This window comes from Coregonus clupeaformis, chromosome 30 (genome assembly GCF_020615455.1).
Source record: "Coregonus clupeaformis isolate EN_2021a chromosome 30, ASM2061545v1, whole genome shotgun sequence".
In the NCBI taxonomy this organism is placed as follows: Eukaryota; Metazoa; Chordata; class Actinopteri; order Salmoniformes; family Salmonidae; genus Coregonus; species Coregonus clupeaformis.
In genome coordinates this window covers 10864601-10877496 of record NC_059221.1, presented here as the reverse complement: position 1 = coordinate 10877496, position 12896 = coordinate 10864601, and the positions used below count along the sequence as shown (strand labels likewise).

Genomic DNA, 12896 nt, shown 5'->3' with positions numbered 1-12896 from the left:
TTCTCGCATCACATCAGCGCCTTTCACACACAAATAAATAAAAAAACTTGCATAATAAATAAATACTATTTATTATTTGTAGATCAGTCAGTCAGTCACAATTTACCCATGGTTTTGATCCTCTTGAACACAGCCATTATTTCAGGTTTTTACACTGACTTCATGACATTGGATACTCATTTATTTATGCAACCCATGTTGGGAAATTCTGAATGACAGGGTTGAACACAGCTCATAATTCTAGATTACGCAATAATGGCTGCCATGTTGGAATTCACAATAAAAATGTTTATTATATGCATGCAGAATAAAAACGAGAAACTCAAACACAAGCAGTTTTCAGTAAACACATTTAATTGTTTGGTAGCAAAAACAGCACCTCAGGCAACAGTACACTGTGGGCAGCTTCTTTTGGGTCCAATAGAACACAACAGGGAAGACATGCACTACTACTTAGCCTAGCAGACATTTTAGACTAGTTGACCAAAAACACTGCTGCTGCACTGTTACATTCACACTCACTCTGAGCAACACTACACATGGACACAACATTATCATCCATTTCATGCAACTGAACTCTATACAGTTAACAGGGTTGCATAGGTTTGGAGGGAATGTTCTACAAGTTGCAACTTATGGTTTTGCTTATTTTCTTATTGTGTAGCAAACTGCAGGCATTTGGTTTTAGTACAGAATTAGAAAAGGCATAAGACATACAGTAAGAACGAGAAAAATATTATTTGGTCCCTTTCAAATCTTTGGTTGGATTAAAAATGTTTATTGCTTAACAGCCACATTTATATTTCTTCTCATGTAGCATTGTTTACCTTTAACTTGAATTGGTACACTGTAGTGGAATGGTGAGCAAGAGAGTAGACGAGGGGGCATTATCCAGCCGCTCAATCATCAACCACTTCAGATGACTCAGAAACAACTTTGCCATCCTTGGTCTCGATCATCTTGATGACGACACTTTTCTTGTTCTGGGTGGTGACGCTGGTGCTGCTGCCACCGCCGTAGCCGCTACCGGAGCTGTAGCTGCTGCCACCGCCATATCCACCGCCGTATCCACCACCGTATCCACCACCGTATCCGCCGGAGAAGCCACTGGAGTAGCCGCTACTGTAGCTGCTGTTAACACTCTCAGAGGGGAAGGAGTTGTAGCTAGCTGTAAGGTGACACAGAGAGAGACAACAGGTAAATAGGGGCTGGCTAAATATGAATGTCAAGATGTTATGAATGCACCACAACACAGAAGGGGAAAACACTGGGTTTTATTTGAAGAAAGCAGGTACTTACAGCTCTGTTTGGTTATGTTGATGGACTGGATACCAGTTGCTAGCCTGGTAGTGAAAAGAAGACCATTTGAAAATGTTCGTTTTTGGTAATAAATGTCCATTATCTTATATTAACATTACACTGTACTTTCAAATTGATGTTTCCCATTTCCGTGTATGTCAAAAGGCTCACCTGTCCTCCTCTCCTTCCAGCAGTTTCCTGTAGGTGGCAATCTCAATGTCCAGGGCCAGTTTGACGTTCATCAGGTCCTGGTATTCCCTGATCTGGCGGGCCATGTCCTGCTTGGCTCTCTGGAGGGCATCCTCCAGGTCCCTGATGCGGAGCTTGGCGTCCTTCACTGCCATCTCACCGCGCTCCTCAGCCTCGGCTATCTGGTTCTCCAGGTTGGCACGCTAACACAAGAGAAAGACACAGCATGTCACTACTTCTGCTTATTATCAAATTGATAATGCCCTTGAAAAATACTCTATTCTGTCTACATCATGTGGGTCTACATACCACCAATCTAATTCTTAGCACAGACAATGTAATTTTCTGCATCACTTCCAATCCCCCATGTTTTATATATATATATATATACACATACATACATATATACATACATATACATACAGTCAAATACATTTTAGCCAAATACATTTAAACCCAGTTTTTCACAATTCCTGACATTTAATCCTAGTAAAAATTCCCTGTCTTAGGTCAGTTAGGATCACCACTTTATTTTAAGAATGTGAAATGTCAGAATAATAGTAGAGAGAATTATTTATTTCAGCTTTTATTTCTTTCATCACATTACCAGTGGGTCAGAAGTTTACATATACTCAATTAGTATTTGGTAGCATTGCCTTTAAATTGTTTAACTTGGGTCAAACTTTTCGGATAGCCTTCCACAAGCTTCCCACAATAAGTTGGGTGAATTTTGGCCCATTCCTCCTGACAGAGCTGGTCAGGTTTGTAGGCCTCCTTGCTCGCACACGCTTTTTAGTTCTAACCACAAATTGTCTATAGGCTGGAGGTCAGGGCTTTGTGATGGCCACTCCAATACCTTGACTTTGTTGTCCTTAAGCCATTTTGCCACAACTTTGGAAGTATGCTTGGGGTCATTGTCCATTTGGAAGACCCATTTTAGACCAGAGGACATTTCTCCAAAAAGTATGATCTTTGTCCCCATGTGCAGTTGCAAACCGTAGTCAAGCTTTTTTATGGCGGTTTTGGAGCAGTAGCTTCTTCCTCGCTGAGCGGCCTTTCAGGTTATGTCGATATAGGACTCGTTTTACTGTGGATATAGAGACTTTTGTAACTGTTTCCTCCAGCATCTTCACAAGGTCCTTTGCTGTTGTTCTGGGATTGATTTGCACTTTTTGCACCAAAGTACGTTCATCTCTAGGAGACAGAACGCGTCTCCTACCTGAGCGGTATGACGGCTGCGTGGTCCCATCGTGTTTATACTTGCATACTATTGTTTGTACAGATGAATGTGGTACCTTCAGGCGTTTGGACATTTTATTTCTGAGGTCTTGGCTGATTTCTTTTGATTTTCCCATGATGTCAAGCAAAGAGGCACTGAGTTTAAAGGTAGGCCTTGAAATACATCCACAGGTACACCTCCAATTGACTCAATGATGTCAATTAGCCTATCAGAAGCTTCTAAAGCCATGAAATCATTTTCTGGAATTTTCCAAGCTGTTTAAAGGCACAGTCAACTTAGTGTATGTAAACTTCTGACCCACTGAAATTGTGATACATTGAATTATAAGTGAAATAATCTGTCTGTAAACAATTGTTGGAAAAATTACTTGTGTCATGCACAAAGTAGTTGTCCTAACCGACTTGCCAAAACGATAGTTTGTTAACAAGAAATTTGTGGAGTGTTTTAATGACTCCAACCTAAGTGTATGTAAACTTCAGACTTCAACTGTATATACATACACACATACACACACATACACATATACATACATAAACATACATACACATACATATCCTTAAAATATATATATATATATTCCCCTTTATTACTTTCCAACCCCACCACCCTTTCCCTAATTGGAGTAAACTAGTGAACAACAATGCTTAGGCCTCTACTTCCAGCTTATACTTACTATATACATTAGCACAGAGAGTCTTTGTTGCGTACCTGTCCCTTGACGGAGTCGATCTCAGACTGCAGCCTCTGGATCATGCGGTTCAGGTCGGAGATCTCTGTCTTGGTGGATCTCAGGTCATCCCCATATCTGGTGGCAGATGTCTGCATCTCCTCATACTAAACATCCAACAGAGGAGACAGCGGATGGTTTGTTGGTAATACATGGTTAGTGTGAAAGAACCATTTGACATCAACTTCTGTTCATTTTAACCACATACAGTGTACTGAAAGGCTATTAGCAGCCCTGAACATAATTCATATTTAACCACTATAGAGGAGCCCATTACTGTACCTTGCTCTTGTACCATGTCTCCGCCTCGGCCCGACTCTTGTTGGCGACGTCCTCATACTGGGCGCGCACTTCAGCCACGATGGCGTCCATGTCTAAGTTACGGCTGTTGTCCATCTCCACTACCACTGAGGTGTTCTTAACCTGGTCCTGCAGCTCACGCAGCTCCTGGAGAGAGAGAGAAGGAGAGAGAGAGAGGAGAGAGAAGAGAGAGAGAGACCATCAAACACTTGGCCTATTGCAGATAAGGCTTTCAGACTTCTGCCTACCCCAGAGATAAACCCCACCCAGATTGAGTCCATCAGTTTGACGTCAAAGTCGAGATGCCAAACAGATGTCAGTATAACTGCAGATCCATATTCCGTATCTCAGTAAATAAATAAACTATACGCAAATACATCAAAGCGGTTGTTGGAAGCCGCCAACAACACATCTGGTTGTAATGAATGAGTGTCTTATTAACAACTGAAGTAGCTAAGTGATGAGCTCAGTGCCATACCTCCTCATAGATCTGCCTCAGGAAGTTGATTTCATCGGTCAGGCTCTCCAGCTTAGCCTCCAGCTCAACCTTGTTCATGTAGGCCTCATCCACGTCCTGAGTGGAACATTCACAATCAATATGTTAATATAATAATATGCCATTTAGCAGACGCCTTTATCCAAAGCGACTTACAGTCATGCGTGCATACATTTTTGTGTATGGGTGGTCCCGGGGATCGAACCCACTACCTTGGCGTTACAAGCGCCGTGCTCTACCAGCTGAGCTACAGAGGTGACAGTAAGAGAATGCCAGAAAAACGAATGGGATCCAAACTTAAGTTACTAACCTTCTTAATGAGCACAAAGTCATTTTCACACTCTGTACGCTTGTTGATCTCATCTTCATACCTGAGAAGAAGATAGAGAGCTATGTTAGCTTTTTTCAGATATTCATATATTCAAGATTACATTTATATATTTCTATGTCATAATTACATTGTAACTATTTATTATGTGTTATTGTTGTTATAAAGCTAATATACCGTTTTCACACTAGGGGGCATGAGTGCTACGTCCACAACAAATATGTGTCTGGGAATTGTTTTCTACTGTGGTATCTTGACTCCATGCCAAACTTGTGCGGTGTTTCTTTACTCCTAAGGACATAGACTGCTTATGTGCTCATATCATTTGTCAGTTCCGACATATATGTGGCACTGGTGTGTGTGCCATGATGCAGCTATCTGTGTGACATGAAGCTGAAAGACATCCAGCTCTGTCATCTAAATAATTTTCACCTCCAGACATATGAAATAGAATGTTCCCTCCAGGAACGCTTATTCAATGATGTGAAAACAATGGACTGCAGTTGGGTGTTGTCCATCCATAGTACTGAGATGACCTATTACTGGAGTGTCCTGTATTACTGATTAAATCAAAAACCATGAAACTCCCTTTACTAACATGCGTTCCATGACCTTATCTCTACAATGGTGCTATGCACTGGGACAGAAGCCCAATCAAAGCATTTCCTGAGATTGTGGCTGATGATCTGCTAGGTAAAAGGAGTGTCATTTGAAGTCACTTGTTCTTGAAGTCTAACTCACTTGTTCTTGAAGTCCTCGACCAGACCCTGCATGTTGTGCAGGTCAGCCTCCAGCCTCATTTTGTCGTTGCCCAGGCTGTCCAACTGTCTGCGCAGGTTGGCGATGTAGGCCTCGAACATGGCATCAATGTTGGAGCGGGTGGTGGTCTGTCCCTGGAGGAGGCCCCACTTGGTCTCCAGCATTTTGTTCTGCTGTTCCAGGAAGCGTACCTGTGTGTAGAGAGAGGTGTTAGATGTTTATTCATTTGATAGGCACATTGATCACAAGTGTATCACATTATATTGATGCCTTTGGGCCTTTTTCTGTTTTTTATACAAGAAAATAAAGTTAAGAATATCATTTTAGAATAAAAGGACATTAGGAACTTCGATGGTGGGCTAACATGACTCATCCATGACTATCATGTCATCCTCATGTGAACCTTCCAATCTTCCAATGGAGAAATTAGGGTGTTTATTGCTTCAATTAGTGTTTGGAAATTGTAGGGGGCAGCTGGCTCTGTTTTCAGGCTAGACCTAGCAAGCTGTTTTTCCAAGGAAGCTATGATGTGCATCCTGACTGGAGGCAGAGGGGGCAGATGGAAAGAGCTGGTGATTTAGACTTCCTTCATGTTTTCCTGTTTTAAAAGCGAGAGGTCGGGAGGTGGAGAATAGAGGGGAACAGGACAAAGGTGTGGGAGGGGCTTCATCTAACCGGCTAGAATGTACATATTTAACTGCAGTATACAGGTAGGTGTAATGGGGGAGGGCGAGAGCATGCAGGCTGACATGTTGGCTCACTAACAATAGGGTGAGAAAATAGATAGATGGCTGTCAGTGGACATTGCTCCTGGCTGAACCTCAGGTGAGATCAGGAATTCTCCTAAAATGGCCGCATCAACTGTTATTGGCTAAGAGTCAATACCTAGAAATAAGTATAAAAGGGAATTATGGGCTATTTGCTAACTATTATTTAGTTTATTTGGAAGCATGCAGTGGAGAAATCTCTTTCTAATTAGTTTTGTTCCTTTTTATGTAATCAATCCACTGTTGTTAGCTAGAACATGAAACCAGCTGCCCTTTTTAAATATTAACCCACTGGAGCAGGCTACGCATGTGAGACAGATAGGCCAGTAGAAAAGCCATAACGAAAACGCCCCCAGGCATGAATTAAAGCAATATCAAACATTGCTATCACTTGTAAATGTTATCTATTGATGTTTGACCGTGTTCAGATGTTGCCCTCCATCTACCTTATTTGTCATGTCCTCCAGGGTGGGGGCGGGACACATACACCCCTCTGCAGGGTCAGGGTAGCCATTCCCAAAGTGAACCAGATCACTAGCTATGAGCTATACTCTAACCAGAGACAGACACACCCTTCTGTAGAAACTCTCTCCCCCACCCCACCCTGCTGCACTTTTGTTATTCATCACTATAAAAGGACAATTACTGCAAAATCATTAGATGTGAATTCTTGAGAACCCAGGGAAAAACGATCACAATTAGTTTGTTCGACTGTATCTGTGCTTTGTTCAATATCAGATTTTTCTACATTTCCTTCCCTTTTCCAAACTCATGAGTTTGCTTGTGCGTGTAATCAACCTAACATACTGTAACAGAGCTCCCATGGCATGTACCAGCGTTACACAAAGTGGACTTTCTATGGATCTTCTCCACTGTTCCACACCTCAGCATTCTAATGTCTAATAGAGATAGATTAATACAAATCCCAGAGTACATGACTGTCTGTACTTCCCTTTAAAGTTTTCTGGTAGTTTACAAGCTCCAGGCAAAATACATTGTCAGATATCATAGGCACAGAAAGACAGACAGACAGACAGACAAGTTACCAGGACTGACCTTGTCGATGAAGGAGGCAAAGCGGTTGTTGAGGCCCTTGATCTGTTCTTTCTCATGGGTGCGGACGATCTGGATGTTGGGGTCGATGTCCAGGTTGAGGGGGGCAAGCAGGCTCTTGTTCACTTGGACAGCAGTGATGGGGGCATGAGAGCCACCACCCATCCCCATCCCCATCCCCATCCCAAGGCCCATGCCACCTCCATAGGCAGAGGAGCTGGAAATGTAGCTGCCGCCTCCACCACCGGCCCCGAACCCACCTCCCATGCCTCTGTTGGCCCCTCCATAGGAGCTGCGGGCGCTGTAGCTCTGGCGTGAGGCCCCCTGGCTGGGTCCAGAGTAGGACATGCTGCTAAAGCTGCGAGGGGCTGCCCCAGAGGAAGAGGACTTGACGGTATAGCTGGTGGTTTTCCTGACTGACATTCTGACTGGTCTTGAATGGTTGGTGAGGAAAATCAGAGGGCGATAGAGTGGCAGGCGGGCTTGTCTTGAGTACTGGGGAAACCGGAGTGGATAGACAGAGAATTAGCTACAGCACTGGTTTTAAGAGCCTCCCTGGTGGGAGGGGCCAATGGCCAACTCTCATTGGCCAGGCCTCTGGGTGAAGGGTAGGAGAGGGAGGAGTTGTGCAGTGTAACAGAACACTTTTTGTTTCTAACACAAGCCTACCAAATTATAACCTGGCTTTTGGAGCCTGTTAGGAAAAACAGCATTTTGTAGGTATTTTGGAGTGTTTTCTTCCGTGATGAAGGTACAGCATAGGGGCTGGGGCTTTAGAATAACTGTTGAAATGTGAAAGCCTGAGGTGAAATATGATAGCAGCATGTCCCCACAGGCTATTGTGTAAACAGATCTGAGGCCTTGTGTCAGTCCTTACCCTGCTCCTTGCTAAACTTTCAGATCTATTTATGTTGTTGTATGCTCAGGTATCATTGTGTTTTAGTAGGTTTGGATGGTAACACTTTACATTAATCTAGGCTTTATAAGTAGATTGTTAATCATTAGTTGAGTTTAGGAATCAATAATAAACACACATAATTAATTGGTTTAAAGGGTGTGATTTTTTTACTATCACACTATTTGTAAAGCATCAAAATGTCAACCACACAATTTAAACCAATGTATTACTAACCATTTTCTACAGATTCATAAATGATCTGTACATAAGTGTATCAACTGATTTATGAACCCTTTTTAATGTATTTATCTGTTAATCTAAACTTTGTTTTACCTTTTCTTTAGCACTCCCTCAGTTTATTCAAATTGTCATGTAGTTGAACAGAGTCACCTCTCAGCATAGCTTTAAATAGTCAAATTTGTCACATGACAAGGGTTCAGAAGCTTGTCAGTAAATCTCATGGAATGAAGTTGCCAAGTAGAACTATTGCTCTTTGTTTCATTACCTGGTTGCAGACAGGTCCAGCTAGATACTGTATTGAAGGTGTGAAACAGGATGCCTTGTATACCATGAACGTAATGAGCTTAGAACCACTCAGGGTTTTAATAACTTGTATGAATGAATGAACTTGTGTGAATTACTGCTGCCAATAGGCCATGTCCTGATATCATATCACAGACACCGTTTTTTTAAATTAATTGACCTCATAAAATGTATGCACTCACTAACTGTAAGTCGCTCTGGATAAGAGCGTCTGCTAAATGACAAAAAAATTAAATTTTAAATATAAGCTTTACTATTAGTTAAATAATAATTTTCTGAACCATCATGTTCTCAATCAGCCGTAGTAATGTCTCAGCACAACCAGTTATAAATGGAAACTGGGACAACTGCACCGAACAGCTAGGTACTCGTTCTTTTCACCCAATGGGACTTGTTGTAGTAGTATGGAGCGAGGCCTGAGGCTGCATGCATTATCTGTGTCTGGGGCAACATGTTACAGAAACCCATGTCAGAATATCATGGGGATAAGGTGATGATGGCTAACTGTGTTATGATTTACTGAAGGCTGCCAAAAGTTGCAGGCAAATAGACCTTTGTTTAGCTATAGTCAAATCGAATCAAATCAAATGTTATTGGCCACATGCGCCGAATACAGCAGGTGTAGACATTACAGTGAAATGCTTACTTACAGCCCTTAACCAACAATGCATTTATTTTTTAATAAAAAAAGTAAAATAAAACAACAACAAAAAAGTGTTGAGAAAAAAAGAGCAGAAGTAAAATAAAATAACAGTAGGGAGGCTATATATACAGGGGATACCGGTGCAGAGTCAATGTGCCGGGGCACCGGCTAGTTGAGGTAGTTGAGGTAATATGTACATGTGGGTAGAGTTAAAGTGACTATGCATAAATAATTAACAGAGTAGCAGCAGCGTAAAAAGATGGGGTAGGGGTGGGGGTGGGGGGGCAGTGCAAATAGTTTGGGTAGCCATGATTAGCTGTTCAGGAGTCTTATGGCTTGGGGGTAGAAGCTGTTGAGAAGTCTTTTGGACCTAGACTTGGCACTCCGGTACCGCTTGCCGTGCGGTAGCAGAGAGAACAGTCTATGACTAGGGTGCTGTTGTGTTCGTAATCTTGATTACCTCAATACTACTTGTATGATGTAGCAATATGTGCTGCCTACCACAATGAGTAGGGTCATCTTTTCAGGAAGGAAATTCCAGTATTATTGAGCTGTACAACATCAATCAGGATATATGTTATGTAAAGAGAGAGGCTATCATTTGGCTACTGTTTTTACAGAGGTTTCTGTTAGGTGTGAGCATTTGTGATAATAAATCAATAATTTGTGATAGTACACAATACCTTGGCACTGTTGCCCCTCTTCACCTTTCCTCTCTAGTCTCAGAGAGTGAGTCATCACTCCTTGAGCCAAACCCTCAATCCTCTCTCCATCCCTTCTCGTCCCACCAACAAATCCCTTGGCCTTGTTATTGCCATGGAAACCTTGAGAAATACATTATGGGTGACTCCCTCACTCCCTTGAAATAGATCCAAGTGTGTGAGCTGTGTGACTGTAATGTCCACAGACAGTTTAACAGTCTTACATACCATGAAAAACATGTGCGGGTGAGTGACAAAATCGACACACTATCGTCAATGCAAGAGCCATATACAAATTCAAGATCTTTAAATATATTAATTTAAGCACCTCCTTACAATTTAGTTTGGGCACTTACTACCATTTCAGATTAGCACGGGATGTGATTACCAGTTGACCCTATTGCTTTCAAAACAGTTGACCTATTCATTCCAAACTTACATCAGAGCATGCTCTACTAATCAATGTATCACCTGATCGAATCACCTTTCGCCTTATTTGGCCTCAAAAGTGTCAGTGAAGTATTTATGACCACTCCTTTCTTATCTGTACATCAGGGAACAACACAGAGGACCCCTTTTCTACAGTCTACATTCTCTGTCCCTCCCCGTGCAGTGCACACACTAAGATGATTGCTTCATCAACTGTGTTTACCTCTGTTGTCTTAGGCTGGTATCTATTAGCTAACCTCTTAGCTACCGGGTTACTGAAGAGTTCATCTCTTGTGGACAGATTCTCGCGGACAGATGACACGGCGTGAATCTGTCAAGGCTCACGTAGAATTGTGTGATTACGAGCAGCAGGGGTTCCTAGTTTTCCGTTTTCATCATTGATTATTTGGATGAATCGGGATTGGGTGTGAAGGTGGTGCTTAAACTGGTGCAGTGATTTTCAAGCCTGTGTGCGGATGAGAAACGGTTTCCAAGGCTTTGGCCAAGAGTTTCCATTTGCGAGGGAGGAGACTTCGCTTCCTTCCTTTGCACAAAGGTAATCACAATTGTTAATGGCATTCCCCCCAGAAGTTAAACAGGAAATGACAAACTTTTGCGAGCATATTTTACTTCTGCGTAACTGAGATTACTGAAGAGTCATCTTATTTTAAATAATGTAGAGTGGTCGTTTAACATACAGACCACTTTACACAGAGATGATTGTATTGATGTGCATTTAAGCTTTGTGTGCAGTCAGCTCTGGGTAAAGGGCAGTAAGAAATATCTCTCTCAACCTTTGACCCCCACAGAGGACCCAGAAAGGGTGTGTCTAGGTCTGGGTGTGTCTGTGTATGTTGTGGAACTTGTGCAACTCCCTTAGGTCACAAGTGCTTCTAGTCCAATTAACTGTTTTAGAATAAGGGGGTGGAGATTGAATCTCATTACCATACATTTTAGCAAAATAACTCACATATTATTCATGTGTTTATGCCTTTTTGTGGCAAGGTGTTGACAAATTTAGAAGGACTTATACAGTTGTGGTGCTTTCACAAACATTCTTCTTTATTGAGGACATCCGATGCACTGCGGTGAAGTATCAGTTTCAAGCAAAGCCCAGACCACTTTCAATGTGCAAACGCCACCATAATAGATTGATGTCAATATGGTGTTTATGTTTTGTTTGACTGTTGTTAAACTATTGTTAAATTATTGTTATGTTTATTGTTAAATTGTTGGTACTCAAGTAGCCATCGCTGACAAGCTACAATGCATGTGCATGACTTAAGAGTTGTAAGGCCATTGTAAAGCAATTGCTCTGCACCATACTTTAAACTGCTGAAATGCTGCCCCGCCTCTCAAATTGCACATACCCTTTTCTTACTGCACTTTCACCAATGTGTCTGGTTCTTAGATCCTGTTTGGAGACATGTGAAGGTTGACCATATCCCCAACCCCAAGTCAAGGAAATAAATAACGTGTGTCAACGGAAAAGCATGGTCCTACATACAGTGCTGAGCCTAATTGAACATTGCCTGCAAAGAGGGTTTTTGACTCCAGATTTGCTGGAACATTCTCTTTCTCACTATCTCCCATTACAGAGCATTTTCTGTTCAGCGTTTGCTTACTGGAATTTCTGCTGTTCTTGGAGGATAGATATTACCTGTGATCTTTCTTTCACTTTTATGAAACTGTGCTGTCCTGTAGTGATCCCTTTTAATGGCTTTTCTTTTCTGCCTTTCGCTGACACAACCACTGTCGTTATGGCAACAGTGTTACCACAGATCACTGATGACTTTACCAGATACTCTTGCCATGGAAAGTTGAGGGATGTTGCCATGGACACCGGGATAAGTATAGCCATACAATGTGTAATCACTTGTGAGGATATACTGCAAAAGTGCATGCATAGTGGATAATTTGTGGCAAAAGTGTGCGCTTGACGATTTGAACAGTGCAAACTCATTCAAAGACATACAAACGCATGCAGCAAAAATAGACTTGCAAATTCAAACATTGTAGTTCACCAACAAATGTAAATATTGACAGTGCATCCTCCTGGCACATTTTCTGTGCAGGAGGCCTCCCCGTCCCCATTAGACTAAACACACCTTCAGTAAAAATACAAAGACAAATACATTGACGTTGTGCCTTTGCATGGAGAGGAAGCATCTGAGTTATGCTTGTTTATAAGCCAAATTCTACAGTTTATGATTTCCTAGCTGTCAGTTTTATGTAGTAAAAGATTAAAGAAGTATGAATTTACAAAAGCCGCTTTTTGAATTGTAGTCCATTTCCTGTTCCCTGTCCTTAATCAGACTCATTTATTTAGTTATGTGTCTGGTTAAATTTTTTTCCCCATTTTTTTTTCTCCATTAGGCAACAAAACATGGAGCTCATCAAAAATAATCAACCGACTGTTCATTATCATCAATACATTTTATGTCATAATAAAAACTATCTCAAACGTGAAAGTTGTATTCCAACCACCTGACGCAAAAACACGAAGTAGTTCAGACCACAAATC

General features: G+C 41.7%; 1 protein-coding gene across 1 annotated transcript; it reads right to left on the bottom strand.

Annotated features, from left to right (window-relative positions):
* Positions 1-333: 333 nt before the first annotated feature.
* LOC121545921 (keratin, type II cytoskeletal 8-like) lies at positions 334-7683 on the bottom strand. The gene is made up of 9 exons (XM_041856842.2): positions 7162-7683; positions 5321-5529; positions 4562-4622; positions 4234-4329; positions 3738-3902; positions 3437-3562; positions 1471-1691; positions 1300-1343; positions 334-1168 (listed from the first exon to the last, which is right to left on the bottom strand). The coding sequence occupies exons 1-9, from the start codon at positions 7579-7581 to the stop codon at positions 900-902; spliced, it is 1611 nt and encodes a 536-aa protein (XP_041712776.1). The 5' UTR covers positions 7582-7683; the 3' UTR covers positions 334-899.
* Between the last annotated feature and the right edge of the window lie 5213 nt (positions 7684-12896).

Bases quoted from the DNA above. Each gene is read 5' to 3' on its own strand.
- LOC121545921 (XM_041856842.2), bottom strand. From the start codon at position 7,581: ATGTCAGTCAGGAAAACCACCAGCTATACCGTCAAGTCCTCTTCCTCT. The intron at 4,330-4,561 runs GTTAGTAACTTA...TGTTCCACTCAG, and splicing joins ACTTTGTGCTCATTAAGAAG to GACGTGGATGAGGCCTACAT. The intron at 1,169-1,299 runs GTAAGTACCTGC...GTCACCTTACAG, and splicing joins CAACATAACCAAACAGAGCT to CTAGCTACAACTCCTTCCCC.